Source organism: Nothoprocta perdicaria, unplaced genomic scaffold (genome assembly GCF_003342845.1).
Source record: "Nothoprocta perdicaria isolate Ctin4 unplaced genomic scaffold, notPer1 scaffold_253, whole genome shotgun sequence".
NCBI classification, from domain to species: Eukaryota; Metazoa; Chordata; class Aves; order Tinamiformes; family Tinamidae; genus Nothoprocta; species Nothoprocta perdicaria.
In genome coordinates this window covers 398,233-425,424 of record NW_020455481.1, presented here as the reverse complement: position 1 = coordinate 425,424, position 27,192 = coordinate 398,233, and the positions used below count along the sequence as shown (strand labels likewise).

The 27,192-nt window shown below is 49.9% G+C and overlaps 1 protein-coding gene across 1 annotated transcript in view; it reads left to right on the top strand.

Moving 5' to 3' along the window:
• Positions 1-2,900: 2,900 nt before the first annotated feature.
• The window catches only part of DENND5B (DENN domain containing 5B), an 87,206-nt gene continuing 62,914 nt past the window's right edge, over positions 2,901-27,192 (top strand). Inside the window, exon 1 of the mRNA XM_026040348.1 lies at positions 2,901-3,057. Coding sequence (XP_025896133.1) covers positions 2,901-3,057 — 157 coding nt within the window. The remainder of the gene's footprint in view (positions 3,058-27,192) is intronic.

The window sequence follows — 27,192 nt, the reverse complement described above, 5'->3', positions numbered from 1 at the left end:
TCTTGAAAAGCATGGAAATTTCGGTATTGGCTTCTATGCCTTGGTGAACACCACTGAAACAGGGCAAAAGAAGCTCGTCTCTCCTGTTAAGGGATGGCTGAGGATACATCTCGATTAATTTCTATCTTCATGCCTACTTTCAGGTGAACACTAATGCCATTTCAAGGCTGTCAACCTGAGGATTGCAAGGGCTTAACTGAGCTCATTACAGCAAATGTTTAACACTGCCTTGAACAAAAGGCCCTAATATTTCATTAAATTGGTTTTATTACATATTTTGTGACGCTGTGTGTGAAAGGCACCAGATTTATCTGACTGTAGTTACTTTTCCATTTTCCTTTGTTAACATATTAAATTCTGCAGTATCTTGCTACAGACTCAAAGTACGGTTGGGAAAAATCCAGAGCGTGTAAGAAGGAGTCGAAGAGAAAACTAGACTTAATTTAATAGCAAAAGTAAGTCGGTGCCCTGGAGGAAAGCRGGGAGAGAATTGCAGGCAGGGGTTTGGTCACACGTGGAAGCAGCAGCCCTGCATAGGGGACAGTGGCCGGAGAGGGAGGGTTGATCCGCGTGCGGATGCTCCAWGTCAGTGCTGGAGCTTGGGCCTGAAGGGCTGTGTTGGAGGGTGTCCTCTGTGCTCTGAAACGTGGGCATTGCTGGAGTTGCGTTAGCCCCTCTCTCTGTGCAAAGCTTTCCTAATATGGTGCTCATAATGAGGAGGGGTTCTGGTTATTCGGTCTCCTGTAAGAACGTACTCTGTGCTGTCCAGTTTGGGCTGCTGTGTGAAGATAGACACCATCAGCTTAGTTGCAAAGCTACTTCTCTAAGACCTGCCGTTCTCCTGGCAAGCAGTGGCTGCAAGTGCTCGAAACCAACACTGCTCCTGCCTCTCGCCGTCCCCCTATAAATAAACAGGTACTGGTGGCTCATTTTCCCCTATCGAGGAAACACTGCTGCTGTTCACAGCAGTGCTGAAAGCCAGGCAGTCTGCCTGGCCGTGCCCCTCTCTGGTGGGCTCTTTCTTCTTTGCAAAGCCAAACCGTTTCTCAGTTGTCGCGCGTGTTCCCCTGGCACCTGCTGGTCCCCGTCTCGCTCCGTGGAGAGCTGTGGCTGCTGCTAACRTGCTTCGTGCCAAATTGCACCATAGTGCTGGGATTTGTGCTGAAGGGGGGGGGGGAAACCCCATTACAGCAATGCAACTTMTTGTATACATAACTTGACACAACTTGCCTTCTGTTTTTCCCTCCTTTACTGGGAATACACTAATACATTTCCCTTGACCTGGGAATGACTAAATAGTTGCAGTTCATATCCATAACTTACTGGATTGTCTCCTATGAAAAGCAGGCTCTGACGTTTTGCCTTTTGGTCTCTGAAGTGGAGTCCAAAGTGACACGAACCATTTGTCCTGGTTAAGTRATCCAGGTACAGATGGGAGTGGGAAGGGCAGAGGGGAAGGTGGCTGGTGCTCTACRGCTTGGCAAAGCTGAGCTTGCACCTTGGAGGGAGCTGTAGTAGGTTCCCTGTGATGCTTGTTCACTGTGTGGCATCTGGATGAATATTTCTGTCCCCATGTCTAAGAGGAGATGCTCATATGCAACACTAAGTCTCCAGGATTAATGGCTAGAAGAGGAGATTTCATCAGTGAGAGATTGAATGGAGTGTCTGGTTAGCTGAAATAACTTTTTTTTTTTTTTCWTTTTTTTTCCCCGTAATATCAGTATACAAGGAAATATCAGAAATACATTCTGAAAACTTTCTGGTACAAAATATTGATCCAGCTTAATTTTTAAGTGTGAAAGCAAATCTTTTGACTTTGATCCGAGTAAAACRTTGCTGCTCTAGTCCAAGAGAATATGGAGACAATTCCTACTCCTGTGTGACCTTGATTCGCTCCTGAAATAGGGAAAATGTTCCTGCTTTCCTGCCCATGCCATCATGTTTAAAGCTGTACAACTGCTGTAATAGCTTATTATTAAACGTGTGTACAAACACACATATTTATTACAAGGGAAAAGAGAATTTCAGTGTAATACCATGCATTGATTTTTATAGTCCTCAGAATTATACGTTAAAGACTCCTGCTTCTGTAGAGGAAAGCTGCTGCAGCCGAAGGAAACAAAGTGCTCTTTATTTAGAGCTGTCAATATTATTGACAAATAAAATATCCAGCTGCAGGACCTTTTAATAAGGGACGACTCTCYGTTTAGCCGGGTAACGGATTGCTCGTGCAATTGCTAATGGCTGGGGCATTAGTAAGCTTTAATTATAGCCCTTTCCTTCCCGACCTCTGTGTGTGTCGGAGATCCTGGATTCAGAGGCTCCTCCTGCCCCGATGCGACTCGTCCGTTATGTGTTTGCCTTCATCCACGCTTGTGTGTGGTATTCCTCGGAGAATAAGGCCTTGCTGGAGCTGATGAAGTGTCATTGTGTGTATCGCTACCTCTGCATCAGCAAGGCTAAACCAGAGCAGGTTTCACACGCTTCTGGCCAGTTCAGCTGCTGTTTTGGCTCCCACGTGGTGACCACGCCTGGAGGGAGCCGTGGTCCCGAAAGCCCTCGCGGGCGACGGGTGCGAGCTCCGAACGGGCTCGCTCCGGACCCGCTCGTGGTCACCCGGTGCCGGCAGCGCTCGTGTGCACGGGATCCTGCTCCAGGGCTGGGAGCGAACGGCCTGGARGCTGAGGGATGCGAGAGCGCAGAAGGGCATCAAGAAGCAAAACATGCAGGACAAACACCCTGAAAACATGTTTGCTTGCTGTGATCAGACCCGCTCAGACAAGGGTCCAGAGGGGAATTTGGAGGGATTGTTCTGAACCCGCACTGAGGGCGGAGGTGTCTGTGGCCAGCAGGGACACAGCCGCCCTGCCTGCTGCCTGGGTGCAGCTCCGGGGTGCSGGATGGGCCCCGAGGAGGCTGCTCTGCTCACGCAGCCTGAGCGCGCGGACGGGGCCGAGCGCGGCGCCGCACCGACGCTCTGCCCAGCTGAGCTGGGCGAAGGAGGAGCCCTGTCCTCTGCCAGCAACCACGGAGCCTCGGTGCCCAGTGCTCCCAGAKGTGAGTACAGAGCTCGCAGAGGACGTGCCTGCACGTGCCTGTGCTGGAAAAGGGGTTGAGGTGCCTGCTGAGGAGCTGCGGTGCCTCTCCTGCCCTGCTCCCCCCTGCCTGTCATGGACTAAGCAAGCACTTGTTAGTGGTGGCCAGTCTGTGCAACGCACTGGCCAACGCACGGGTTGCAAAGCCCGCGGAGCCCGCTGCTCCCTGCAGTTCTGCAGTGAGTGAGAAGGGCCTGGGAAAAGGGAATAAACTGCCCTTGTGCTTAGGTCCGCCTAGTGCTCTGGCTTAACAAGCTCTAGCAGTGGCGCTCGGCCATTCAAGTTCAGCCCTTGGCATACGTGGGGAGAAGACTGCAAATTACTTGTTCAGCCTTGTYTCATGTGTATGGGGAAGAACTATTTTAGTTTGTTTTTCCTCCTTCATCTTTCCAGAGAGCTTGTGGGTGTGGAGGAAAATAGAATTTGAAGTTCATTTTATCTACCTCTTGACCAGAAATTAGAAAAAATCCTTACGGAAGGAGAACTAACACTAGGGGAAAAAATTAAAAACAGTCGGSCTTCAGCTGTGGTGCTTTGGCCACATCAGCCACATGGATAACCTTGAAAGTGATTAGGGCAGAAATGGCGATGGGCCATCATGGTGATGGGTCATCACAATAAAAGGCCCTAGGGAGATGACTAATGTGTGACAAATTCCTGGTGTGGCAGATACTGGGATGCATGGAAGAAGCTTTAGTGATATGATCAGGATGAAAACATGAGCGACTCCTCTTGCGCCCCTTGCTTGGAGTGAGTGATGGTCCCGCTCAGCGTTCTGATAGTTGCACGTTAAATGGAAACCGTTCTCTTTGGGACATCATAACGGTTGGAAACGTGAAGCTGTGCTTGAKGGGAGGGCGTTTGTCTCCTCCTCTTCGCCCCGTGTACCAAACCACTCGGTTAGGGTGAGGTGGTGGTCATCTCAGTGAGCTTGCTGTGAGCTTCTGTGTTATCCCCTTGGCTGCAGAACACTCCCCTCCTGTCGAATCCCCCCAAATTGACTTCACAACGAGGTACCTAAAGAACGAAACGGAAGGAATATTTCCTTGCTAAAATGTACTGTGTGGAATGGGCTGAAGGGCTTGGTTGGAGCTCAGTGACCTGCGTTGTGGAATGGTGCAAAAATTAGCTGTTAGCAGAATATACTGCTGGGGAGAGGGGCTGCTTACTTTTGGTGGAGCTGTAAAATAAATTTAGTGAATTTTATCCTCTGGCTAGAGGACAACCTTCAAAAACTCATATGAAAATGTCATCATTCTTGTTTTGTGATCAGATTCAATGTTTACATATGTCACCCTCAGAGAATGAACTTCTTTCCCTTAGAGCATCAGCTTGGCTTTGCGTTACAGCTCTGTTCATCAAATTGCAATAACTTCGGGAGGTAGAAAGCAAAAAAACCCACAAGATTTGCCATGTTTTGTGTGTGTTGTAGGGTTTTTTGTTAATAACCTGTGTATGAAATAGAGCTATGCTGTCCTTTGAAGCTACGTGCACGGCAGGCTGGGCAGCACGGAGGATTTTCAAATCCTCCCTCCGCCCCGTCCTTGGTTTTCCCTTGTCATGGTAAAGGCGAGGACGGGGAAGAGCGAGGGGGGCTTAATCCCCAACCCCATTCTGCGTTAACAATGGTGGGATTAAAGCAAAGCTGAACTGTCACGGTGCGTAGCGGCTGCTGCCTTTCSTGGATGGCTGCAGCCGTTTGTATACATTTGCATTTGTTAGTATGTATATAAATTCCCACCGATTTCCATGTGGAGCTATTTCCCAATGCCAACGGAGGAGCAATGCAGCCGCAGGTCAAGCCAAGCCCCCACCTCTCCTGGCCCTTCTCCACGTGGCTGCTGAGGTGGCTTGGATTGGATGGGATGGGATGGTGTCAAAACCTCCTGCTCCCCACAAGAGACTTTCTGGAGAAAGACAAGAGCTTTTATTTGTTTGCTTTTAAAATTTGAACGATGAAGTATGTGAGCAAAGAATGCGATATATAATTGAGTAAATATTTGGCTTTGTATTGCTGAGGGAGGGAAGGGATTTGCTGATAAGTTGTTTATTCATATGATAGTGTGTCTTCTTTTCCATCTGTATTCCTAGTTAGCATTCTTCTTTGCTTTATGCCATGCAGTACATTGACATGAAATTAAAACCAACGTCAATTTTGTGCTTAAACAGTTCTATTAATGTAGACTTGGTCTCACCTGTGGTACTGACTTGTGTGCAGGAGCTGGGAAGCTGCTTCCATTTCTAGGAAGGCACCTTTCTGTGATCTGGATGTGTGCCTTGGCGTTTGGTTTCTTCTAGTGTTATCAGTCTACAGTTGTGCCAAATAAASTATTTGGGGCAGAACCCTCACACTGTGTGTATTAAATAAATAGAATTGTATCTAATAGATGAAGATGGATTTGCTGGGCACGATTCAGTGCTTATGAAGATCTTGGATGCTGAGCATGTACGTGAGCTCTGCTGCACGTTTTGCTCTGTAAACACTTCACGAATGTCARGGCTGGGCAGAGTGGTACCCAAGTGCCTGCCGTGCACCTCTCTGCAGGTTGTCAGCCTCGGTCTCTAATGACTGCTGTTAGGAATCTATTAGGGAAGAGCGTTTATCTCTGGAAATGAGGATAGCAGSCACGCAGCACAGACAGATCGCGTGTCTAGCCTTTCCCCAAGATGATGGTACTCGTGATAGGCTTCTCTTTGCGTCTGCAGGTACGGTGACCTCTTCTGGCTTTGGTGAGGGTGGTAGCAAATGCCATTTGGTTCCCTAAATTCAAGTAAGTATGTATGGTCTTAAGTAGTCTTAAACTGAGGAGTGACTAAGGACTGAAGAATCCCACCCTAAGGAATGMTATTAAGTAATAATTCTTTTTCTGGTGTAAATATGAACATCTGCAGCTGGGTGCTGCAGTGGGATGGCTGAGGCTGTAATGTGGTGACCAGAAGAGCTGTGTGCAYGCTGTGTGTGGGGGGTGGCTTACTATTAACAGCAGTAGATGATGTGGTTAATAGCTTCTCATAGCTTCTGTAGTTGGCTTCTTGCTGTTCTCTTTCTTCTTGGAGCTGCCCACAGGCTTGTGAGGTGGAAGGGAAGGAGTCCTGCAGCCGCTGGATTGCTCGGATACGCTGGGGTTGGCTTTTGGAGGAAGCAGCAGTGACAAAGGCCCTGTAGCCCCTGTGGCCTGAGCTTCCCAAGCGAGAGCATCCAGAGCTTGGGAGCCTTGTCCGGGTGGCAGGGAGAAGGGGCCGAGCCCCTGGTGCCGGTGGCCTGGCTGTGAGCGGGGACTCAGCGGTGGGTTCTGCCTTCCCGYTTCGGGCAGGAGCCGGCGTGAGCAGATGTCCCTGAGGAGACTTCGCCCGGCAGCGGGAAGCAAAGGCACCGATCCCCTCTTTCCTTGAGCTGCAGAGGAGCTGTTTGGAGTGACGGGCACAGCGGAGTGTCCCACGTATCCCCCACGTGTTAGCGGTTAAGGTCTGAAAACTACATGTGACTCAGAATGTTTTCCTGGTTTTGGTTTTTGGTTGCTGTTTTGGTGGCAGTCACTCGCGGTGCCCCCAAGCCTTTGCTCGCTGGGCGCTGCGCGGCTGAGCGGGGACGGTGAGGGTGCCCAGGAGCCCAGCGGCTCTTAATGCTGCACGATGGCCCTGCTTGAGCTAGGTTGTGTGACTGACTTTCGTTAGAAAGAAAAAATACAGTCTGTTTTTGTGGACTTCTGGACCCCTGAGAGGACTCGGGTTGCTGTGCTGGTGTCCCATTGCCACAGCTGTGAAAACGCTCTACGGCGTTTAGTGCTGCCCTAGTCTTCCCATGGCATCCCTGTCCCAGATGAAGCCTATACGTTAGGGGAGAAGTGCTGTGGACCATGGCCCCGTGGTCACTGGTAGCACTGGAAGGAGAGCCTCCCTCCTCTGGAACGGATCCAATTGACCATTCCGTGGAAGCAGGCAGAGATCTCTGCACGTTGGCAATCACGCCTGGTCCCCAAGGACCAGAAATCACTCAACCTTTACAGAAACCGTTTGAGGAGGCTGCTTAGCTTTTGCTGGGCTGGTCGTCTTTCATTTTCCTTGCTGAATGTCCTCCAATTCAGCTAGAAGCTTATTTTTAACTTACTCCCTCCTTCTGGACCTAAATTCTGCTTTTCCTTTCTTGCGGGGGCTTACTGTGAACTGTCTTAATCTATTTAAACTCTATTCCTTAAAAACATATTATCTGATTTATTTTGTGGGAGGTCACCTGCTTCACCACATTGTTCAAAACTGAGCCCAAACCCTCGTGCCTGCGGTGTTGAATAGAGCATCCCTGGCACGGSAGGAGCATGGCTGTCAAAACACTTGGGGCAAGGCGGGTAACGTGGACGGCTCTTGTATGTTAAATATTTATAGAAGGAAATGCAGACGCAGAGGAATGCTGCCAGCAGGCTTGAATACAATGTCAYGGTGGCGATGACGTGGGTCTCCACAGTGCAAGTTTAGGAAGAACGCGGCAAGTTGCTTCTACTTGTGCCCAATCTTAACGGGGAGCTCTTTCTTCGTATGGAAAGAATATGAGTAGGAACTGGAAGTTTTGGAAGAGAAAGGGCAGCTTTATGTAAGTTGCCAGTCTGGTGCCCCGGGAGGATCTGCCTTCTTTGCCCACCGGCCTTCTGCCAGACTCGCCATCGTAAAAACTCAACGCGCTCTTGTCCGTGTAGCCTCCAAGTCAGGCACATCATTATTTCAGGTCCTCTGGTACAAACAAGGATGCGCTGCAAGTAAACAGATGGCAAGGAGAAAACCATGCAACGAAACCTGGCGCTGTGTTATGGTAAATCTACGTTGTGCTCTTTAGCTGCCTTCCTAGACAAGCTGACTTGTGCTCTTTTGGGTGTCTTCCAAGTGATACACCGTGGCTGTGATCAACGTGGCTGTTGTGCTGCCTTAGATGATAAGTTGGGCCGTTGGATGGGTGGCCCAACGCAGCCATAATGAGCGTCGCCTTCGTGCGTTTGATCTCAGCGCTTTGAATTTCAGCGTCGCTGCTGCCGTGTCCTTGAGAGATCGCCGTATGCCCAAGGGAAGGGAGGCGGGCGACAGGTTTTGTACGAGTGTGAAAAACGCAGCCAGGGTGCTCCTCCTCTGAGACCAGAGCCTTTTTTGCTTTTATTTTGTCGTTAAATATGCAAGACGAAAGCGGCTGGTCCGTCCCTAAGCCTGACCCAGTGTCGCTTAGAGCCTTTCYGTGCGGCAGATGCCGCCCTTGCCGGCGGTGCCTGCCCGCGGCAGCGTCACAGGCGGTTCCTGCTGCACCGGGTGTTGGGGTGAYGGAGCCCACTGAATTCCAAGCCACCACATGGACACTCCCAAGCGCCATCCGGCCTCCTGAGGACAGCCTGGCCCCATGGGCAGCCCCCATGGTTCGTTGGGCACCCGGGTCCTCGCTCGTGTGGGCGAAAGGGACTGGAAATCTCTGGCCCTTTCCTCTCGAGCGCGGTGCGTTTTGCTGGGTCTAGCGTTGCGGTAGAAAGGAACATAATGGATTTGTTGGGGTCAGTGCTTCCCAATGTGGTGCTTGACTTTGATGGGCAGTCGGGCCGCGTTGGCTACTCCGCACAAAGGATTTGTAGGTCTTGCAGGCTGCCATCTGCTTCTCGAAGCAAGGCTGTTTCTTTGTGGGGAAGTGATGCAGTTTGCATGCAGAAAAAAAAGTTGGGTTTCATTTGAGAGCTGCTGAGCCTTTGTATTTGAGCTTTTAATTTCAAAACTAAGCACAGTTTATTAATAGCAGGTCTCCTCCTCCCCTTCCCCCCTGCCCCCTCGCAAGCTGGGCATCCAAATCTCATTAGTGAGGGGCTGCTGTCTGCTCAAGTGCTTGTGTTCACCCCTAAATTGCTCTGTTCTTACATGCCAAGCTCTCTGAAGCAGAGTGGCAGATTGCTCCCAGGTCACACGCGCGCATCTTAATACACACACGTTTAAGGGATGGATTAGGAAAGAAGCAGCATTCAGCAGTCGTTTGGCACTTTTTCCATTTACACCGAGGCTTTGTCTTATGCACTTTTAGCAACAAAGCCAAATGTTGTTACGCTGCCTGTTTTGTGCAGAGGGAAAGTTTTTCTTCCCTGCGGTGCTTTTTAGGCTCCCTGGAAAGGGCCAGCCTAGCCACGCGGCCKGGTGCGCGACGGGCCCGGCTCAGCGCGCCGGAGCGGAGGAGGCCCCGCCAGGAGCCGAGCAGGCCCCTCGGCTGAGCGTGMGCTGACGGAGAGGCTGGGCCCCCGCTACCGGCTGCCTCGGGAACGCCAGAAAGGGGCAGTCGGCACGGGAAGCGCTGGTGTGGCCGGCGGGCACTGCCGGAGCGGCCCGTTGGCAGCGCCTCGGCCGCCTCCAGTCACGCCTCGCCAGCGGGGCTCCTGCTCGCACCGCCATCCCGCGTGGTGTTTTGGGCCGTGCCTTGCGTTGCGCTCTCTCTCGGCTCGCGCCCTGCTCCCCCGAAGGCAGCGCTGGAGCCTCTTTACCAAAACCTGCCCAAAAGTCTGATAGTGGTTTCTACAGAGCGGCCCCCGAGCACCGGCGGGAGCTGGAGGGCTCTCGTGGCTCTAAGGACAGTCCTTTCCTGTTTCCAGCCTCTGTGATCCTTCCCCGAGAACAGGATATTTCAGGCTCTGCCTTGAGAACATGAAGGAGCCTCTGCCCTTCTTGGCAGTGTCAGGGACATGTGTTTTGGAGCGGGGTGTGAAACACCTGTGACAAGGAAAGGTTATTTTCAGTGCAAATCTGTATCATGCCTCTGAGGGAGCCAAAATCTGCAAGATCTGAGGGATGCAACTTGCCTGCAAATGCTCCGTATACACAAGTAAGTCCCAGGGGACTGGCATTCCCGGGCGATGGGAATGGCACAAATGGCAGAGTACCCAGCTCCTAAAGACCAGGGCTCCTATAAGGCCCATCTGATCATGTACCACATGCGCTGATGTGGCTGGTAGCYAGTTTACGTAGCCAGCGTGTGGAGTTTCAGTATCTTATTGTGGTTATCTAGCCAGGCCCTGCCAAGGCATTTTAGGGCAGATGATGTGTTTTTTGTTGTCTTTGGATATATAACCCTCAAGTCACCTGCATGCGGGTCATGGAAATATTCTTGAGGAAACAGATAACTGCCAAGTCCACCTGGTTTGGGCAGTTTCTCTTTTAAGTATCAGAGATAAGAATTGCTTTTTCTTTTCCAGTGAATTATGTTGTGACATAGCAAGCTCCACACAAGTGTCTTCATTCAGCTTTAATCTTAAACTGAAGAGCTTTGTTAAGAAAGCGCTTCAGAATGAGATGCAGCAGTCAATGATGATGCATCAAGTACATGGCGATTGTTTTATTGATGTATTTTAAGACAGAGTTGCATTTAAAAAGCCAAGATGCTATTTTTGTCCCTTTATGGTCTCTGGGCTTTTGGCTGTGTATATGTGTGTATATATTTAATCTATATCTATCTATATCTCTGTGTGTATAGAGATATATATATAGAGAGAGAGATATATCCTCGTGTTTAGGAGTGCCATTGATCTTGGTGGTGGTAGTAGCTGTATGATCTCCTGTATCTTTCTTTTCTTTTTTTTTTTTTTTTTTCAGTGTGGCCTTTGCTTGTCATGCAGCTTTGGGAAACAATAATAATAATAATAAAAAAAAAAAAAAAAGGAAGTTAAAGTAACTAAGAATAATAAGGACAAAAAAGAGGGGAGGGGAAGAAATCATTCCCGTAAAGAGTGGCCAGTTCAGGTGGCTTTTCCAAAGGACCTTTGCCATTGTCACGGTAGGATTTCTCTGCTGTAACTAATTGGGACGAGCTCCTGCCTTTGCCAGTCAGCAGCATTCAAGGCTGCGGAGAGGTGAAGTGCTGAGCTAATGCGGTGGAAGCCGGAGAACTGGTGCTCAGATGCCTTCCTGRCCCGTGCTGGGAGTGGGTCGCTTCCTTCCGAGTCCGTTTGGGACACCTGGGCATGTGTCCAACACACTGCCAAGCTGTTTACCCCGGGCAGCACGGGCTGCTGCTGCAGGGATTTTGTTTCTTGTTGTGGTTTGTGTTGGCGCTTGGTGCCCTCRTCCTGCTGCGTCCAGCTGGGTGCTGCATCCTTCTGAATGCTCATGGATKGGATTGGAGTATCCTTATGGAGAAGGAAAACTGAGATTACTTAGGAGCTGTGAAACGAAGCCGAGAGTTTTTGTATCCTGACTCATAGGAAGTTAATTGTGTCTGCAAGGATAAGTGAACTGGGGATTTGAAATCCTGAAATTGCATCCTGTCTGCTCTTGACTGTAGGTCCTGAGGAGCTTTACCTCTTTACCTTCCTCCTGTCCTGCAGCCTACTGAAGGAAAAAATGAACAAACAAAAAGCATTTGCACAGGACATTGAAAGCTGTAGCTATGAAAAGCTGCCGTTATCTACATGTGCTGTAGGATTTTTTTATTATTATTATTTATTTTTTTTTAGTACTTCATGGTTTCAGCATCCCAAGCAGGATGACGGGGGATCTAATATCCTACAAGACCAGTTGTTGTTTTAATGGGGAAAGGGAGGAGCTCGGTGCAGACGATTGGCTTCCACTTGAGCTCATTTGGAGCTGTGGATGTAGGAGCTGCTGCTTTTGCTTGATAAAGTTGATAAACTTAATCTGCTGTAACAGTGGTTTCAATTGAAGGAAGATAAATTGAGGTGGAGAAGGAAGTTTGAGGGCGCTGACTCAAGCCTGAGCAGGAAGGTTGTTTTAATGACCTTGTAAAATGCGTGTTGCTTTTGTGCAGGGCTAATGCCAGTTCTTGCAAGTTTTCTTTTTCTTTTTCTTTTCTTTTTTTTTTTAAGGTAAGAAGGCAGGTATCTCCAGATATTTAGGTATATTTGAATGTGTTCAAGATGTCTCTGAGAGATAAGCCAAATCTCAAGCAATGGGGTAGGATGGGTTACCTGGGTTCCTTGTGGAGACAGGCAAGCTCTCTCCTCCCTCCCTGCTTTGCTCCCAATCTTAGATTTGGGATTTTCAGTTTGTGCTATMCGAAATACTGATTAGTCACATGTGCTGATGTAAAGGAGGAATTTAATACAAGCGTGTGAAGAGTGATGGGAATATCTGGCATATCTGTGGGCATGGGTGTGCCTGTATGGGGTGTGAGATTCCTGTCCTGGATTAAAAGAGATTGTGTGTGTGCTTCTGTTGGACTCAGAAGAAATGACTGGTAAGGTGCCATGAATAGTATTTGAAATATGAAGAATAGGAGGCAATGCACACAAGTCTCTTTCTCACTAAAGGGTGTCYTCAGAGTTTGTTTCTGTTTGTTGTTCCACCTTAAAAAGGTCSAGATATAGAGCTTGAGGTTAAAAAGCGCACTGCAAAACTGGAGCAGAGAGTGCTGTTTGGAAAAATGAAATTGAAATTCCTTAAAACAGAAAGTCTGCAGCCTAAGAAATAGGCAGAAAGAATAAAAGACCTGATAATTTGGCAAGGTTATGCAAAAGAGGGAGGGCCCTCACTTCTGTAGGCACATCTTTGTTCACAGTATTTAGAACAGAGCATGTCCCATAAGGTAAATGAAATAACTTTATTATTTATCATTTCTCATTTATTATTATTTATTATTTAATTTTATCATTACTTAATTATTATTTTTCTCGCCTTCCCTCAGGCTCTTACCTTGCTATGTCTGCAAGGAATGTAGAGTTTCCTGTTTGAAACATAGCTAGCCAAGGTAAGATGACCAGCGGTGGTTGCTGCCCTGCGTTGTACTGCAGGGCTAAGCTGAAGGAAAACGTAGGTTGTCTCACTTGGGCAGTCCCACGTGCTGGCTAAGCAGCTTGAGCTGTAAATGCTGTTCCGGGCTGCAGGGCGATACCGGCCTCRAGTGCTGCAGGGCCAACTTAATGCCTTCAAAGACCTTCTCCTCRCCCAGTAACTCACGTGTGGCAGCTCCTGTGCTGGTCTGATTCTTTCCATCGTGTCTAATAGCTGGTAGTGGCTTTGCCATGGCATATGATTCATGGGCAGTTTTTAATAAAATAACTCCAATGAGTAAATCTTGATGGTTGCTCTTGGGAAAAGTTGATTTCTATACTGAAATACTAGGAACTACGTGTATGTGTGTGAGTGCGTGTCCATGCCTGCACATGCCTGCTTCTGCTGGACCCTATATGCCATGTAATCTATATGGCCATAGAGATAGGGACAATGACTCACTGACTCTTCATCATCTTCCAATATCCAAAGGAGTTTCTTTTTTCAGTTATCACTTGTGTATCCAGCATTATTCTTTGCATGAAGATCCCCAGCTTGTCAAATAATGCAGGTGGCACCTATGTAACACTATTCAGTTGCTTACTGGATGGAATTTGTCCCATCACTGCATTGCCATGAGCACTGCAGSCTTGAACCTTGCTTTACAGGTGGCGTTGATGCTCTGGGCTGCCTGAGGGGCGTTTTCTGGCTTGCTGGGAGCAAAGGTATTTTTCGAAGTGGAGGAGAGGATGACGCAGCTCTTTGGTTCGGTTCCTTGGCGCTCTCAGACCGACTTTCTGAAGACTGCGCCAGCGTAGGTGAAATTGTCATCTTTGAAAAACATACGGAATGCTCCATCACGTGGCATCAGGAATCCCTCCCGTGCGGGAAGGTGCCGAAGGAACTGCCGGAGTGGTGCCCTTGGCATGACCTGTCCCCAAGGGCCTCCTGGCATGGGGCTGCTCGCGCCCGGCAAACCGYGGCCCTTGTGCCAAGCAAAGAGGATGAGGAAGATAAAATGCAGGCCGAAACTCAGTGTAATCACTGCATTAATCAGAACGGAGCTGCTGTTYAGCACAAACAGTTAAAGCAGAGTAATGGACTCATCAGTATGGATTTCATTCATTTGCAAATGATGCCATCGGTGTCTTTCTCTCTTATTATCTCGTCCAGTTCACTTATCATGCAGCTGGTTTTGTTTTGTTTTTCTCAACGGAGAGTCTCAGCCCTGCTTTGGAGGCCACGTTCTGTGGTAAGATGAGCTTAGTGGCACGTGTGCTCACCACACGTCTGCAGAGCGCTGCTCTAGTCCACAGAGAGCTGGTTAGGCTTGGGCTCGCTTACAGAAAACAGCTGGGAGAGCCACCAGCAGCCTTCCTGGAGGAGAACAGTGACAAGGAAACCTTGTCTTCCACGAGGAGTTTACATCACACTTCAGGTCAGGCTATTTTAAGCTGCTGATGGCCCTAAGGATGGTTGCCCAGTGGGTGGTGTGGGTRGGACTGGGGCGCCTGCTTAGCCACTTCTCCTGGACCACTCATTTATCTCACTGCCTTCCCAATGGGATTGAAATCCCTTTGTGTTGAGGTGRTATCGCTTCCTGATGTGATCATGTAGATTGTGATCCAAGGTCCTATAATAGCRTTTGTTTATAAGGACAAACCTTTGTGTTTGCAAATACTGCAAGTAACCTCAGTGTTATTGCAAGGCTGCCAGCAGCTTCAGTGGGTTGTCTGGAGCAGCGTGTCCTCGTAGGACAGGACACGGCCACTGCTCTGGGGTGTGYGGGAGAATTTCTGTACCTGCTTTTYGTGAAAAGGGGGCGGGGGGGAAGGCTTTGATGGGCTGTGTAAACACTCAGATACAGCACAAAATATTCTTGTTCTGGACTCGACATCACGCAGCCTCCCCCTCTCCCCCAAACTGTAGGCACTTTTGCAGTTCGCTGGTTAATGTAGCACACTGAAATATTAATGCTGAACCTAAAATCTTGGTATAAAAAATGCATGGAGAAATTTAATTAAAACGAGCATGGCTGTGTTATCTAATGTAAAATATTGTAGCTTCGTGTTCAGCGCGTGAGTTAGGCAGGAGTGATTACGCTGAAATCCAGATGCAGACGGGATCTCGCCGCCCTGCGCTTACCAGGAGCCGGGAGGAAGGCGTCAGCCAGTGAAGTCGGGCAGTAACAGTGCCAGCTACAGGAACGGCCCGGGTTGGAGTCACGGAGCTCGTACCCATAAAACGACCTGCCCGGGAAGTAACGAACAGTTGCTCCCTGCTGCCCGCTTCATGGGGCCCGTAAATCTCTGACCCAGGGAAAGCTACGGAGCCCGAGAGAGTAGCGGATCCTGTAACCCRGTTGGGAGGCTCGGCACAGGCGTGAGCAAGTCCCTGTGTCCCCGTGTTTTGTATACAGGGTCCCTGTTTGAGGACTGGTTGGGTGTTTTGTGTTGCAACGTGGGGCTGCAACCCACTGGGACCCCCTGTCAGATGAGGGGTCTCCCTGGGTCACTCTCCCCTTATGGGTCTTGTCTGGGGCCGTTTAACAGGCTCTGTGAAACAGGTAGTCCCTACAGCTGGWTTTATAAGCTGATCCGTTTCAGGTGTTACGTACATATCTATATAGATATGTATTTAATCTCTATGGAGAGGAATATTCCCAGGCTGTGCAGAGCCCCGGGCTTTGAGGCGCRGGCTTCCCTCGGCACAGCGGCTGCCTTGCCGTAAATGATCGATTCCGTAGGGCCAGGCAGACGCTCTCCTTTTCTTCTGTGTGCAACCACTTTGCCTTGGAAATTAGGTTTTTCAAATGCTAGAAAGTTGGAGGGGGGGTTGTTTGTTTTTGTCAAAAGAATCAGAGCACATTAAAGTCTTTTCTTCATTAAAAGAAAAATTTCTGCCATCCTGAAATTTAGAACTTCTTTCGCCCATGAATTCAGCAACAGCTTCACTAAACTGTTTCAAGCAAGTACTTCCTTGGACTTGCTTGCTTTTCCCCATATCCTCCRCACTGTACTGGTGTTTTTCTTTTTATTTTGCCTTTTGTTTTGCTTTATTTGCCTTTGTTTCAACACAAGAAAGATTGAACCCCCCTATGAAGCATCACTAGCCTAGCATGCAATCCATTGGAGCTTGTGGAGACTTGAATATTGCAATTAACTCACAGATGTTTAACATGAAAATTTAATATGCAAACCCAAACGTAGCATCATTTACCATCTGTAAATAAAACAAGGACAGGGCTTTGCAATAATCATGAAACTTATCAGTCAAAATGAGTGTGAAACACTGCAACCAGAAAAGTGGGAGATCCTTTCACAGAACTGTTAGCAAGGAAAATGAAGTAGGAAGTTATGTAGGTGTTCAAAGCAGTAAGAATGTAGGAGATGGAAAAGATCAGTTCTTCTTTTGAAGTGATGCCGAAGTCGCCTAAAACCACAGATAAATGGGGCCAGAAAAGTGAACCAGTGGAATCACAGYGATTAAAGCTTTGAGGGAAACATGTGGGATGTGCCTGATCCTTGCTAGAACGGTGCCAAGTGCTCCTAGGGCTCCACGGGGAGTACAGTATTCCTGTGCTCCCTCATCTTCCCCAGCCATAGCCCGCAGAGCTGTGACGGGGGTGAGAAGTGAAGGAGAGGAGCCCAGAACTGCCCTTCCCCAGARCAACTGCTCGCTGGTGGTCGCTGAAGCTGCCCGTGGTGTCCTGCTCCCTCGGYGCTCTGGTGAGGCGCCTTGGGGCCGCGCGCCGCCCCAGCGCGAGCGAGGCCTTGGTGCACCAAACCCGCGCGCGTTCCCTCCCTTGTTCCCGGGATGACGTTGCTTTCAGGATGGACAGGCGGCCTGTGCTTCTAATGACGCCAAAGGGGATGCTAGCCCGTGGTGAGGCTCCTTGGCCGTGTTGTCGGCGTGGCTGTGGTCGCAAAGCTGCCGCGTTGCTGAGGGCTCTCACTAGGCCCRCGGGCTTTTGGCTGCTTGGTCAAACCAAACGCCAGCAAACTCAAACACGTGGATCCAGCTCTTAGTGACACAACATGCTAAGCGCTTCCAGATTTGCTATCTAACCTGGTATCAGGGCTGTTTTTTGGTAACCTCTATCAGTTGGGCTGGTTTGTTTTAGGGTGGCAAGTTATCAGGCTTGCCCTTGCCAGGCTATCTGCAGGGCRCTGTGCCTGTTTACTCCACAGATGTCTGTCTCAGACTGAGCTTTTTCTTCTTTTCCTCTGAGCTGTTTGAGTGTGTTTACTCCTCAAGCCCACCACAGTCTTGTAACTTAACCCACCAGCTGCAGTGAGGGCCTTGGGATGAGGCTCCTCACGGCTGTTTTTATGGCTACACTGGAAGAAAACCTGCTGCACACAAGGCCGGAGGGCGCCGAAGCCACCCGGGTGGCGGCTGCTGCCCCTACTGCAGCTTCACCCTTTCCAGCTTATTCTTTCACGTTTTCCTTGTGCTATTTTCTGCTGAAGTGGAAGCCTCTATTCTGAGTATTCGCGGCTGCCGCGACTAGAAGGAGCGTTAGCAGAAGAGGGAGAGGAATCCCCTGGAAACAGCTTTTTGTTTTGATTACAAGTGGATGTTTTTTTCCCTCTTCCTCTACCAGAGGTTCAATCCCGGGCGTCTTTCCGCGTGCGGCTCTCACAGCTAGTTGGGGGCGACCTGCGTGCAAGCCCGACGTGCGCGTCCCCGGCAGGCGGCACGAGTGATGGCTGGAGTGTTCACCAACCCTGTGAGGAGCCTGTGCCAACAGGAAGCAAACGCCCAGCAGCTCCCTGAGCGCCGGCACTAACGGCATCCCGCGGCCTTGCCCTGGGTGCCATTGGATTGGTTGGTTTCCCCCGGGGTGGGAATGAGCACAAGCTTTTCCTCACAGCCGGGGGGATTTGGCAGCATCGCTGCTCTSCGCACCCTTCTGACGGCGGGGGAGGCTGAGGTGGCCCCTCGTGCTCTCGAGGCTCCCCCCTTTCCTCTGCCCTGTTCTGGCTGGCCCGTGCTCTCCTAGCGCTGGAGGTTCTCCCTGGAAAGCGAGGCAGGCAGGAGCCGAGTGCCCCTCGTGTGGCCGTCGACCTCTTGGTTCTTGGTGCGTGATGAACGTCCAAGAGCGTCGTSCTGGCTGAAACGGGCCCGAGCCGCGTCGCGATGACAGCAGCCTCTAATCCGCCTTCGGAAAGCGCCACGGTGGTAGTGGAGCATCTGGACAAATAACACCTGAGGCCACGTTAAGGCAGAACAACGTGGATTTTAGCACTTCCTGGATGTTGGAGCGTGCCCATGTTTAGCAGATTGAAAGGATCAGTTCTAAGCTTGCCCCAARGGGGAGGCCACGGCGATGGGGCCATTCCTCGTGTAGCGTGAGCTGCTCTGTGTGGCTGGAGCCGCGTGCGCTGTGCACGAGCTGCCGGGCGGCGGGGAACGCGGCGCGCCGAGGTGGGCAGTGGGCAGTGCTTGGCCGGGACGGAGGGAGAGCGGCCGTGCCACGGGCCGTGACTACAGGGAGACGTTCCCTCTGAGCTGTTCCTGGCTATGGATAGCGACTGTAGGGAGCCCTTCCTTCCTGATCTGTTCCTAGCTACAGGCTGTGACTGTAGGAATCTGTTTCTTCCTCTGAGTTACTCCTAGCTATGGGTTGTGACTGTAGGGATCCATTGCCTCCTCTGAGCTGTTCTAGCTGTATTGCCTTGCACGTGGCCCACTTGAGCGGTGCCGCGGTAAAGCACCGAGGAGGGTTAGAAATGCACCCTGCCCAGCAACCTAGCTGTGGTCAACATATGCAGCACGTTTTGAGGCTTCACTTGAGCCCTGCAATGATGGAAGTCAGTCACTTGGGGTGACTGGATTTGAAGTCACTTGGGGTGACATGGATTTGAAGGCAACTCGTGCAACCTAGTCACAGGGAAGGCCTTAGCCAGGTGATWAACAGAAACTCCTTTTGCTCCTGTTCTCCAAGGGGTGATGAACAACAAACGTGCTGCTTGTCCAGCGTCACAGCTGAGATTCCTGCCGAGCATCTTCTGTCGTGGTGCTTTAGGAGGGTGGGTGGATTTCCCACAGTGGTGCAGCAGGTAACGGTCACAGTAAATTCCCCGAGCTATTGTTGATGGCTATGGATGACTAAAGGAGTCGGTCTGTCTTCCTGCTCTGCTGCTATTAGGAAAGTGATACTATTGTTCCAGAAGCAAGGCTTTTTGCTGTTCACCTTAATATGCYTAAAATCTGTCTTTGATATGGTTATCTTAGAACAAAATAGGTCTTGGACGTGAAACTGGAGACTTCACAAGTGCTATTGACTGCATAAATAAATTCTGCACCTAAAATTAGTTACAGATCTGTCTTGTTGGTGCATGGAGCTGCTCACGCTCAGTTTGTGTTCCCCCTGCTGCTGTGTCCGGAGCTGCCTCATAACCATGTTTTCTGTTTCTTACCCTCCTCAGTGGGACTGCCTTTCCTGTCTGGATTTGGTGAAAGCGACTGAATGCAATAGCTGTTGGGAGAGAAAGCTGCTTTAGTTGGGACCTGAGGCCAGTTTATTCAGGGTCGAGGTGCCCAAACCTTCAGCGATGGCGTGAAATGCAGGGTTCCTTGGTTCACCATCTAGGTGCTGTGAATGGGAGTCAGAAGTATCAATATCTTCCATTTTTCAGACTGGGAAAGACTTAAGCCTAAGAGTAGCCAGGAAACAGTTCCCTGACACTTGTTATTTTGAAAGTATTTCCGTGCAAGTTCCTTGTTTGGGTGGTGAGCTTAGCAGCTGGTAGCCTCTGCCTTGCAAAGGATGACTTGCCTTCTCGCTCTGTAGGTAGCTGCATATTTGGAATATTTATTATTGTTTATATGGAATGTTTATTGTTAAGACAGCTGCCAAAATCCTCGAAATGAGCACTTTATTTGTTCAAATGGATAAAGGTTGCCTCTTCTGTCAAGGTGCTCCTGTTGTCCAAACCCCATCCTATACCCATGTGAAAAGAAGGGGCAGTTGAAACCCACTCTCTACCCTACTCCGAGTACAGAAATGCAGTTGAGCACAGATGCTTCATCCCTGGAAAGAAGGATTTTACCTTTGAGCTATGTTAAAGCTGACGCTAGGTATTCTTTTGGGAAGCAGCTGTAACTGCGTTGTGTGAGGGTGCTGTGCTCACTTGCTGCATCAAGCTGTGAGGAGCCTTAAAAACTAGGCCAAGTGATGCTCAAACTCAGCTTGAGCTTGAGCAGGAGCTTGGGCTGGGCCTGGAATGGGAAGGAGCATCCTGCAGAGCTGGAGGTTCTTGAAGAGTTTTCAGACTAAAGGAGGAATTATGCCATGAGTCCACAAACCCCGATCAAGGCCTTCCAAATTCTGCAACTGCCAGAATATACTTACAGATTTCATATATACATACAAGAAAAATCTTATGGAGCCTGAATACACTTCTRGATATGACTTTAATGCTTTTTTTTYCAACAGCTGGAGGACTGTGCCATATAATACCATAAATTTATTTAGTGAGAGCATGAACAATACCGGCTTTGTTAAAGATAAGTCTGTGAAAGCAATTCACATGCAAGTGTTGACTCTGCATGTGGTGCCCCAAGGAGTGCGATGATGCTGCAGTTCCCATCAAGCCATCTTTGCATCATTCTGAGAGCTGACATGATGGTTCAGACCCACTCCGTGGATCACTCCTAAGCTGTAAGCCTTCTAAAGAGGATACCTTCTGTGTTTTTAAAAGCAAACATCGTAGCTGATGCAAATATATAAGTATTATTGACAGCATACTGATAAGGACATGTTATTTTAGAAACATCGATAGCTTTATTGATGCCCTTGGAAGCATCTCTGAAGTTGTCTTGCTCTTCACATGCAGGAGATACTGGCTATACTGACGGAGGGAGGGCAGGGAAGGGAGGTATTTAAGTGATGACAGAAGGTTTTCTCCATACTACACTTGTGTGGTAGCTGAGCACGCACAATAAGCGTAGCCTTAACTCTTTGCTGTTTGGGCACCTTTTGAAGCTGCATGTAGTACAATACACGGAAAGCACAGCCAAAGCAGGATAGGTGTATGAGGAAGATGAGCACTTTGTTGAAAAATCACTTGRTTGCTTTTCTTCTTTTTCTGAATGAATCTTTCTCAACACGTCCTTGTTCTTCCTTTCCCTCTTTCCCCAGCTCTAGTCCAAAAGCAGCAGCATCTAAACGAGCTTTTGCTTACACTGCTCTCTCGATCTTGGCACATCCTAATTATAGAGTTTTGTGGACTTAACAGCGTGCTGTCACTCTGGCTGCTTTTCCTGATGAATTCTGGCCCTCCCTGTGTATGCACCCATGGGACTCTGAGCAGCCTGGGGGTTTTCCTGGGGCAGCGAGCTGGACATGCCTGGGTGCTTCRTAACATGCTTCTGTGTTACGATACTGAGCAGCAGTATAAAGCTCAATTTAGCTGGATAAATACCGATCGATTCTGCTCTTCTGGCATCTTTCAGAGTTGGAGGAAAAAGAAGTGGTGGGAAGAGAGTCTGCCACTGCTTTGAGAGACCCACGGCTGCAGGCCTCTCTGCTCTGGAGCTGGAGGGAGAGGGAGGGAAGGGGATAATGATGCCCAGAGTCACCTGTGGCYTGCCTGTCACTCTGAAAAACGAGGGCATTTCACCCCCTTTTGGAGTTATGTACCTGGGGTGGGTGCACTTTGCCCAAGGYTGATGCTCACCCTGCCCCTCGCTTCAGTGTAAGCAATACCTCCCGGTGGAGCCGTGTCTGTCACCTTCGGAGCAGGCTGGCGGAGCCGCCTTGTAGGATTTGCCCCGGCCTTCTGTCTCCTGCTGGGCTCATTTAGCCTCATCTCGGAAAACAAGGAAACAGCCTCACGCGGCGGCTCGAGCTGCAGCGAGGGCAGCTGCCGTCTGGCCGGCACGCGGCCCCGGCGTGCCCGGCCCTTGCCTGGCAGGCAGCCTGCTCCCGGAGCGCGCCGTTCCTAATCACCATTAAACCCGTGTCAGGAGGGCGCCGCAAAGCTGCCCTGCAGCAAGGCCGGAGCAACAAGGCTGCTCGGGAGGGATTAGCCTAAGGACTGCCCGGGATGCAGCAGTGCAAGAAAAGGCACGGAAGCTGCATGGAGTATTTCTAGGTTGTTTTTTTTAACGGGTCTTTTTGTTGTGAAAGCCGCTAACCACTGCAAAAGAGGAGCTTCTTAGTAAGTGGCCCACTATGAAACTGGCGTGATTTGCTCTATGTGATCCTAAGTACGTAAGTGAGGGAAGGTGCAAAATCCTTGAATCTGTAACCTGTATGGTTATATCCAGGACATCCAGGTGGTGCCTCTAAGCATGCTCTGCTTTATTCTCCCGGAGAAGCTAGGAAGGGGGCATAAGTGCAGTGTGTGGTCTCTGGTCGGAAGATGATGCTTGCTCTTGCGTGCTGTACAATAAGAGTTTTGTTAGTAAGGCTGGTAAAACTAGTAAGAATAACGAGGCTCTGAAACGGGTGCTTTGCAGTTTGAGTTGCTTAAAGACTTTGTTTTCTTGCCTGGTATTTACATTGCGGGTGCATGAGTGCATTCTGTTTTGTATTTAAAGCWTTAAATAAGAAAGATCCTAACTTCTGCTTTTATTCTGGAGGTCTTGAAATGTCAAAGTCTTACTCGACTCTCCACCTCTTAATAGTTATTGAATTGTCAGTGCAGTTCTTCCTTCTGAAAGTGGTTTCTGTTGCTCTCAGTCCTGAGCACCACGACTTTACTTTGAAGTCACCCCTGCTTTTCCAGGGAGCTTGGACCGGATGATTTGCCGAGGTCCTTTCAGACTTTGTTATGCTGATACCCTGCACCTTGCTCACTCTGCGTAGTTCCCTTTGAGCATATCTAGACGCTCACAGGTGCAGACTTTTGCTAATGCTGTGCCTAAAATTCTACAACTTACCTCAAAATCTCTTCGGGCTCTGTCTACCTTTGGGGTAGATCAGTGTTAGTCAGCCTCCTGGCTGTGACTAATTATTGCATGAAACTGGTATGTTCATATAGTGCCCAAAGTGGGCACAGCTGTGCTGTAGCTGCCTTCCAGCCCTCTTAAACCACTAGGTAACTCCATGGCATTATACTTATGTCRAAAGTGTTTTCAAGTGCAAAGCTGAACATGTGTGAACTTCTGAACCTTGGCCCTGCCAAATGTTCCTGGTGTTGTCAAGGGTGGAGAAGCTCATTTAGAGAGAGCAGGTCTGGCCTTCTGGCCTGAGGTGCCCCAATTAGTTATGACACAACTTAAGCAATCCTCCTTCTTAGGGAAAAATCATCAGCAGCAAACCTGTCTCGGATAAGGGTTTGGAGAGCCAGGAGCGGAGCCGTCTGCTGAGCGCTGTTGTCCGAAGGAAAATCCTGCAGGTCTTGGAGAAGAAACCCATGAATTGCACAGCCCTCCCCTTCCATGCCCTGGGTTTCTTTTGGGCATGTGTGTGTGCACGAGAGGTAATGCTGTGTTACCAAGGCTTGTTTAAAGACTGAGCTGGCCGTGGTGGCCCCTGGGGTGRCATCTGACACAGCAGCGCCCGCTGCCAACTGAGCTCTCTGAAGCACAGCTTTCCCAAAGGGAGGTCAAGTGGCATGGAAGATACTCTTCACCAAGTGTAAAAGCTGAAGGGCTCACGTTTTGAAGAACTAAGCACTCAGAAAGCACCACCAGCCTTTCACAGGAGCACGTGGTAGGGTCCCTTGGGCGCTTGCTGAGATACTGGGTCCCAGCTGTGAGTAGGTGGGAAGTAGGAACCTCTCGAGCTCTCATCTCTCAGCTTTCTCTGCCAGGTGGCTGGTCACGGTTGGGGCAACGAGGGCAGAGCTGGCTGGTGCTCCCCAGTGCCCACGTGCCTCCTCCCGGCCTCACTCTGTCTTTATTTCCTAGTCAGCTCCTAGCCTAGCTCTTAGCCGCATTCGAGCTCAGAGTGTTTCACGTTTCCCCTCCGACAGAAGTGATGGGAAATGGCAGTCTTTGAGGGAAGAAGAGAAACTTGTTATAATCTGAASCTCCCTCTCTCCCCAACAAATCTCTTTTCTAAGTCTTGAAGACTAAACAAATTCTAAGTAAGTTTTCAGAGCCTCTCTTTTGGTCCACAGATATTCAAAAACAAGTTATTCGGATGGAGTTGCCCTGGGATGCTGGGATCTGCCCCCCATGCCCTGCCATGCGCAGTGGCCGGCTCTGCTGATGGCCAGAGGCTGCCCTGTGCTCGCCCTGAGGCGGCAGCTCCTGCCCTTTCCGCCCTGGGCCAGTCCTGGCGCTCTCCAGTTTGGGACTTGGGACAAGTTGGCGGCCCCTTCCTGTGGGAGCRCAGATGGCAGCTAAGCGGGCGCTGGAGCCGTGTCCCTCCTGCTCGCTGGTGACAAACCAGCACCTTGGAGCGAGCGGCCGGTCTGTCTTGCCAGTGTGTTTGGACAGATCTCCTGCCCTGACAAATGTGGGAGAGGTTGGACGTGCCGGTGACTTCTAGTGCTGCGGTCTGAGGTTGCACCCCTTCCKTGTGCTGTTTGCGGGGAGGCGATGGCCAGGCTTCCTCTCCTGCCTCCGTTCACGGGTGTCTCGGTTTCTAATGCCGCCTGGGAGCTGGCACGTCTCGTGCTTGGTAAATCCCTGCTTGGGTTTGCGGGTTTTCTGTTTTTCACTCTTTGCTTTGTGCAAAACTCCAAATGTCATGATCATCAAAGGGGCTTTTTTTCTTTTTTTTTTTCTTTTTTTTTTTTTGCATTCAGTGACCTTTTGAAGTTGTGAGGAAGAAACGAGAAGCAGCACTTTTAAGAGAGCAGGAGGTTGCCTGTGTATGCTAGAAAGGCATGTTTATCTCSTAGAGTTAAATCTGTGAAGAAAGTGCTGGATAAATCATGACGATAAACCACGAGTCCTCTTGAGGCTGTCTGCGTGAAGTCCTGCCTGGAGATCCCTTTGTTGCGAGGGAGAATAGGGATCTCCCAGAGCTGCCTCCCAGTATAGTCCAGGGGGAGTGGGACTGGCCTGCATGCATGGCTACCTCCTGTGTCAAGGCAGGGAGAACTGGATCAGGAAACTAACCCAGCCAGGGTGTGAAAAACATGTTCTACTCCCTGTTCTTGGCCCTCCCATTGCACCCTCAGATATCATAGAATTATAGAGTCATAGAATGGTTGAGGTTGGAAGGGACCTCAGAGSTCATCTAGTCCAACCCCCCTGCTCACGCAGGGTCACCCAGAGCACAGGGCTGCGTCCAAGCGGGTTTGGAAGATCTCCAGAGAAGGAGACTCCACAGCCTCTCTGGGCAGCCTGTTCCAGGGCTCTGTCACCTTCACTGTCAAGGAATTTTTCCCTTAACTTCCTGTGGAACTTTTGGTGCTTCAGTTTGAAGCCATTTCCTCTAGTCCTATCGCTGTCCACCACTGAAAAGAGGCCGCCCCCTCCTCCTCACTGCCTCCCTTGAGGTATTTATACACGCTGATCAGGTCCCCCCTCAGCCTCCTCTTCTCCAGGCTGAACAGGCCCAGCTCCCTCAGCCTTTGCTCAYAGGGCAGATGTTCCAGGCCCCTGATCATCCTSGTAGCCCTGCGCTGGGCGCCATCCTTCATCTGGGAGAGGTCACTAGTGCAGCTCTCCATTAGAAGCACCTGAGCTGGCAAAATGAGCGGCTTGATGTGGGTATGAGAATAAGGAGAGGTGAGGAGAGGACCTTGTGGTTCCTGAATCATCGTTGATCAGCAGTAAATGGATAAAACCTGAGAGGTGTGGGGCTGAGGCCACGTGTGCTTGCTTGAAGTTGTACAGTGCTGGAAATAACTCATTGCAAGGCTTCCTTGGTAGCCCTTGAGGTTAAAGCTGGAGAGGAATTTGTGCAATTTCCTCCCTCTTATTTTTTTCCTCTGCGAATTACAGGTGTGGGTTATTTTTAGAAGGCTCCGTAGTGCTCAGTCACTGCTGGGTGTCTTAGCAGCAGCTTTGTGTTGTTTCGTGCCTGGAAGGCACTTGTTTCTGACCTAGGACTGCCTAGGGTATGATCTTCTTCTGAAGAACGTGATTTCCAAAATATTAGGTAAAAGGAGGATGGAGGAAATGGGAGAAGTGGCTTCCTGTCAGGACAGGACATGTATTGAAATAGGAGCTTTTGCTTCTACAGGTTGACACACGGTTGTGATTATAGGTGTTTTCAAAGCAAAAGCGGAAGAGGCTCGGGAAGCCTGAGTGATTTTAGACAGTGTTGATTGAATGAATTCTTAGACGTGCCCTGACGGCTCAGGGACATGGAGCAATTTTATCCTTTGCCTGAGGAGGTGCAGATCTGCAGCAGGGAGGGAGCCCGGGCAGCGCCGGGGAGTGCTCTGGGGTAAGCGTGGCAGGGCAAGCAGCTCTGACCCACACGCTCTGCTGCAGGCCATGGGCTGCTCCAGCTCCATCCCAGCCCACGGCGGGAAACCCGCCGTCTTTTCAGGCAGGGAGGAAGCAGTGGGACCTGTGCGAAGCTGACGTGGGACTGCAGTAGGATTTCTTAGGATTTTTTTTTCCCAAGGGCATCCTCCACCTCCGCTGCCAAGCTGAAGGTGTTGCCAGCCGGGATGAAACCAAGTCCAGCTCCCACCTGCTCCACGAGGGCGTGGGAGAGTGGGCAGATGTGGTTTTTCCGCCGGGATAACAACCCCCGGCACGGCCAGCTCGGAGCTGAGCAGCACATGGCACCGGGATGCTCCCTAATCCCTGGGGAGGGGTTACCTGGCGGCAGAGCTGCAGCCCTGTTAGGGCTKTAGCTTACGTAAAATCACTGGTTGCTCAGGCTGCCCATGAATCGATCTGCTGGTGGCACAAAATGCGGATTTGAAGCTCCCTGTGCATTACCATAAATCAAATTCAGGCTGTCGTAGTGGTTTGGAAACAGAATAAGCCCTGCTGAAATCAGAGCCCAGGCCGGGGTCCTCCATTAACAAGCTGCCTTTTTTTTTTTTCAGAGGCAGAAGAGCTTTTTGGAGCTTAGTTAGTCTTGTCAAAAAGTAAGCTGAGTTGGAAGGACGAATATTTTTGTAATTCTGTCGTGACCCTTGAATTTGTCACTCTAAGAGCTATGTAAGTGCTCAGATCCCTTTAGTCTGGTGCACAAATGTGCCCCTTTTTTAAAGGAGGGGTTTCTGTTCCCCACATGTACTGCCTATTTCTGTGCAGGCTTTGAGCCTAGCCCTGTTGGACTGCTGCTGCATCTGTGTGTGAAGCCTTTGAAATATTCATTGCAGTCCACAGTAATCTAACACCAGTCGTCACCTTACAGTCTTTTTTCAGGAAGGCATTCTTTCAGTGAAGTAGTAAAACTGACAGCTTTATTATATGTAAATACCCAGGAATACTGGTGCTCAGCTATGTTTAGCTTGACTTATTGGTAAGCTGGCTCACAGCTGGGTAATTG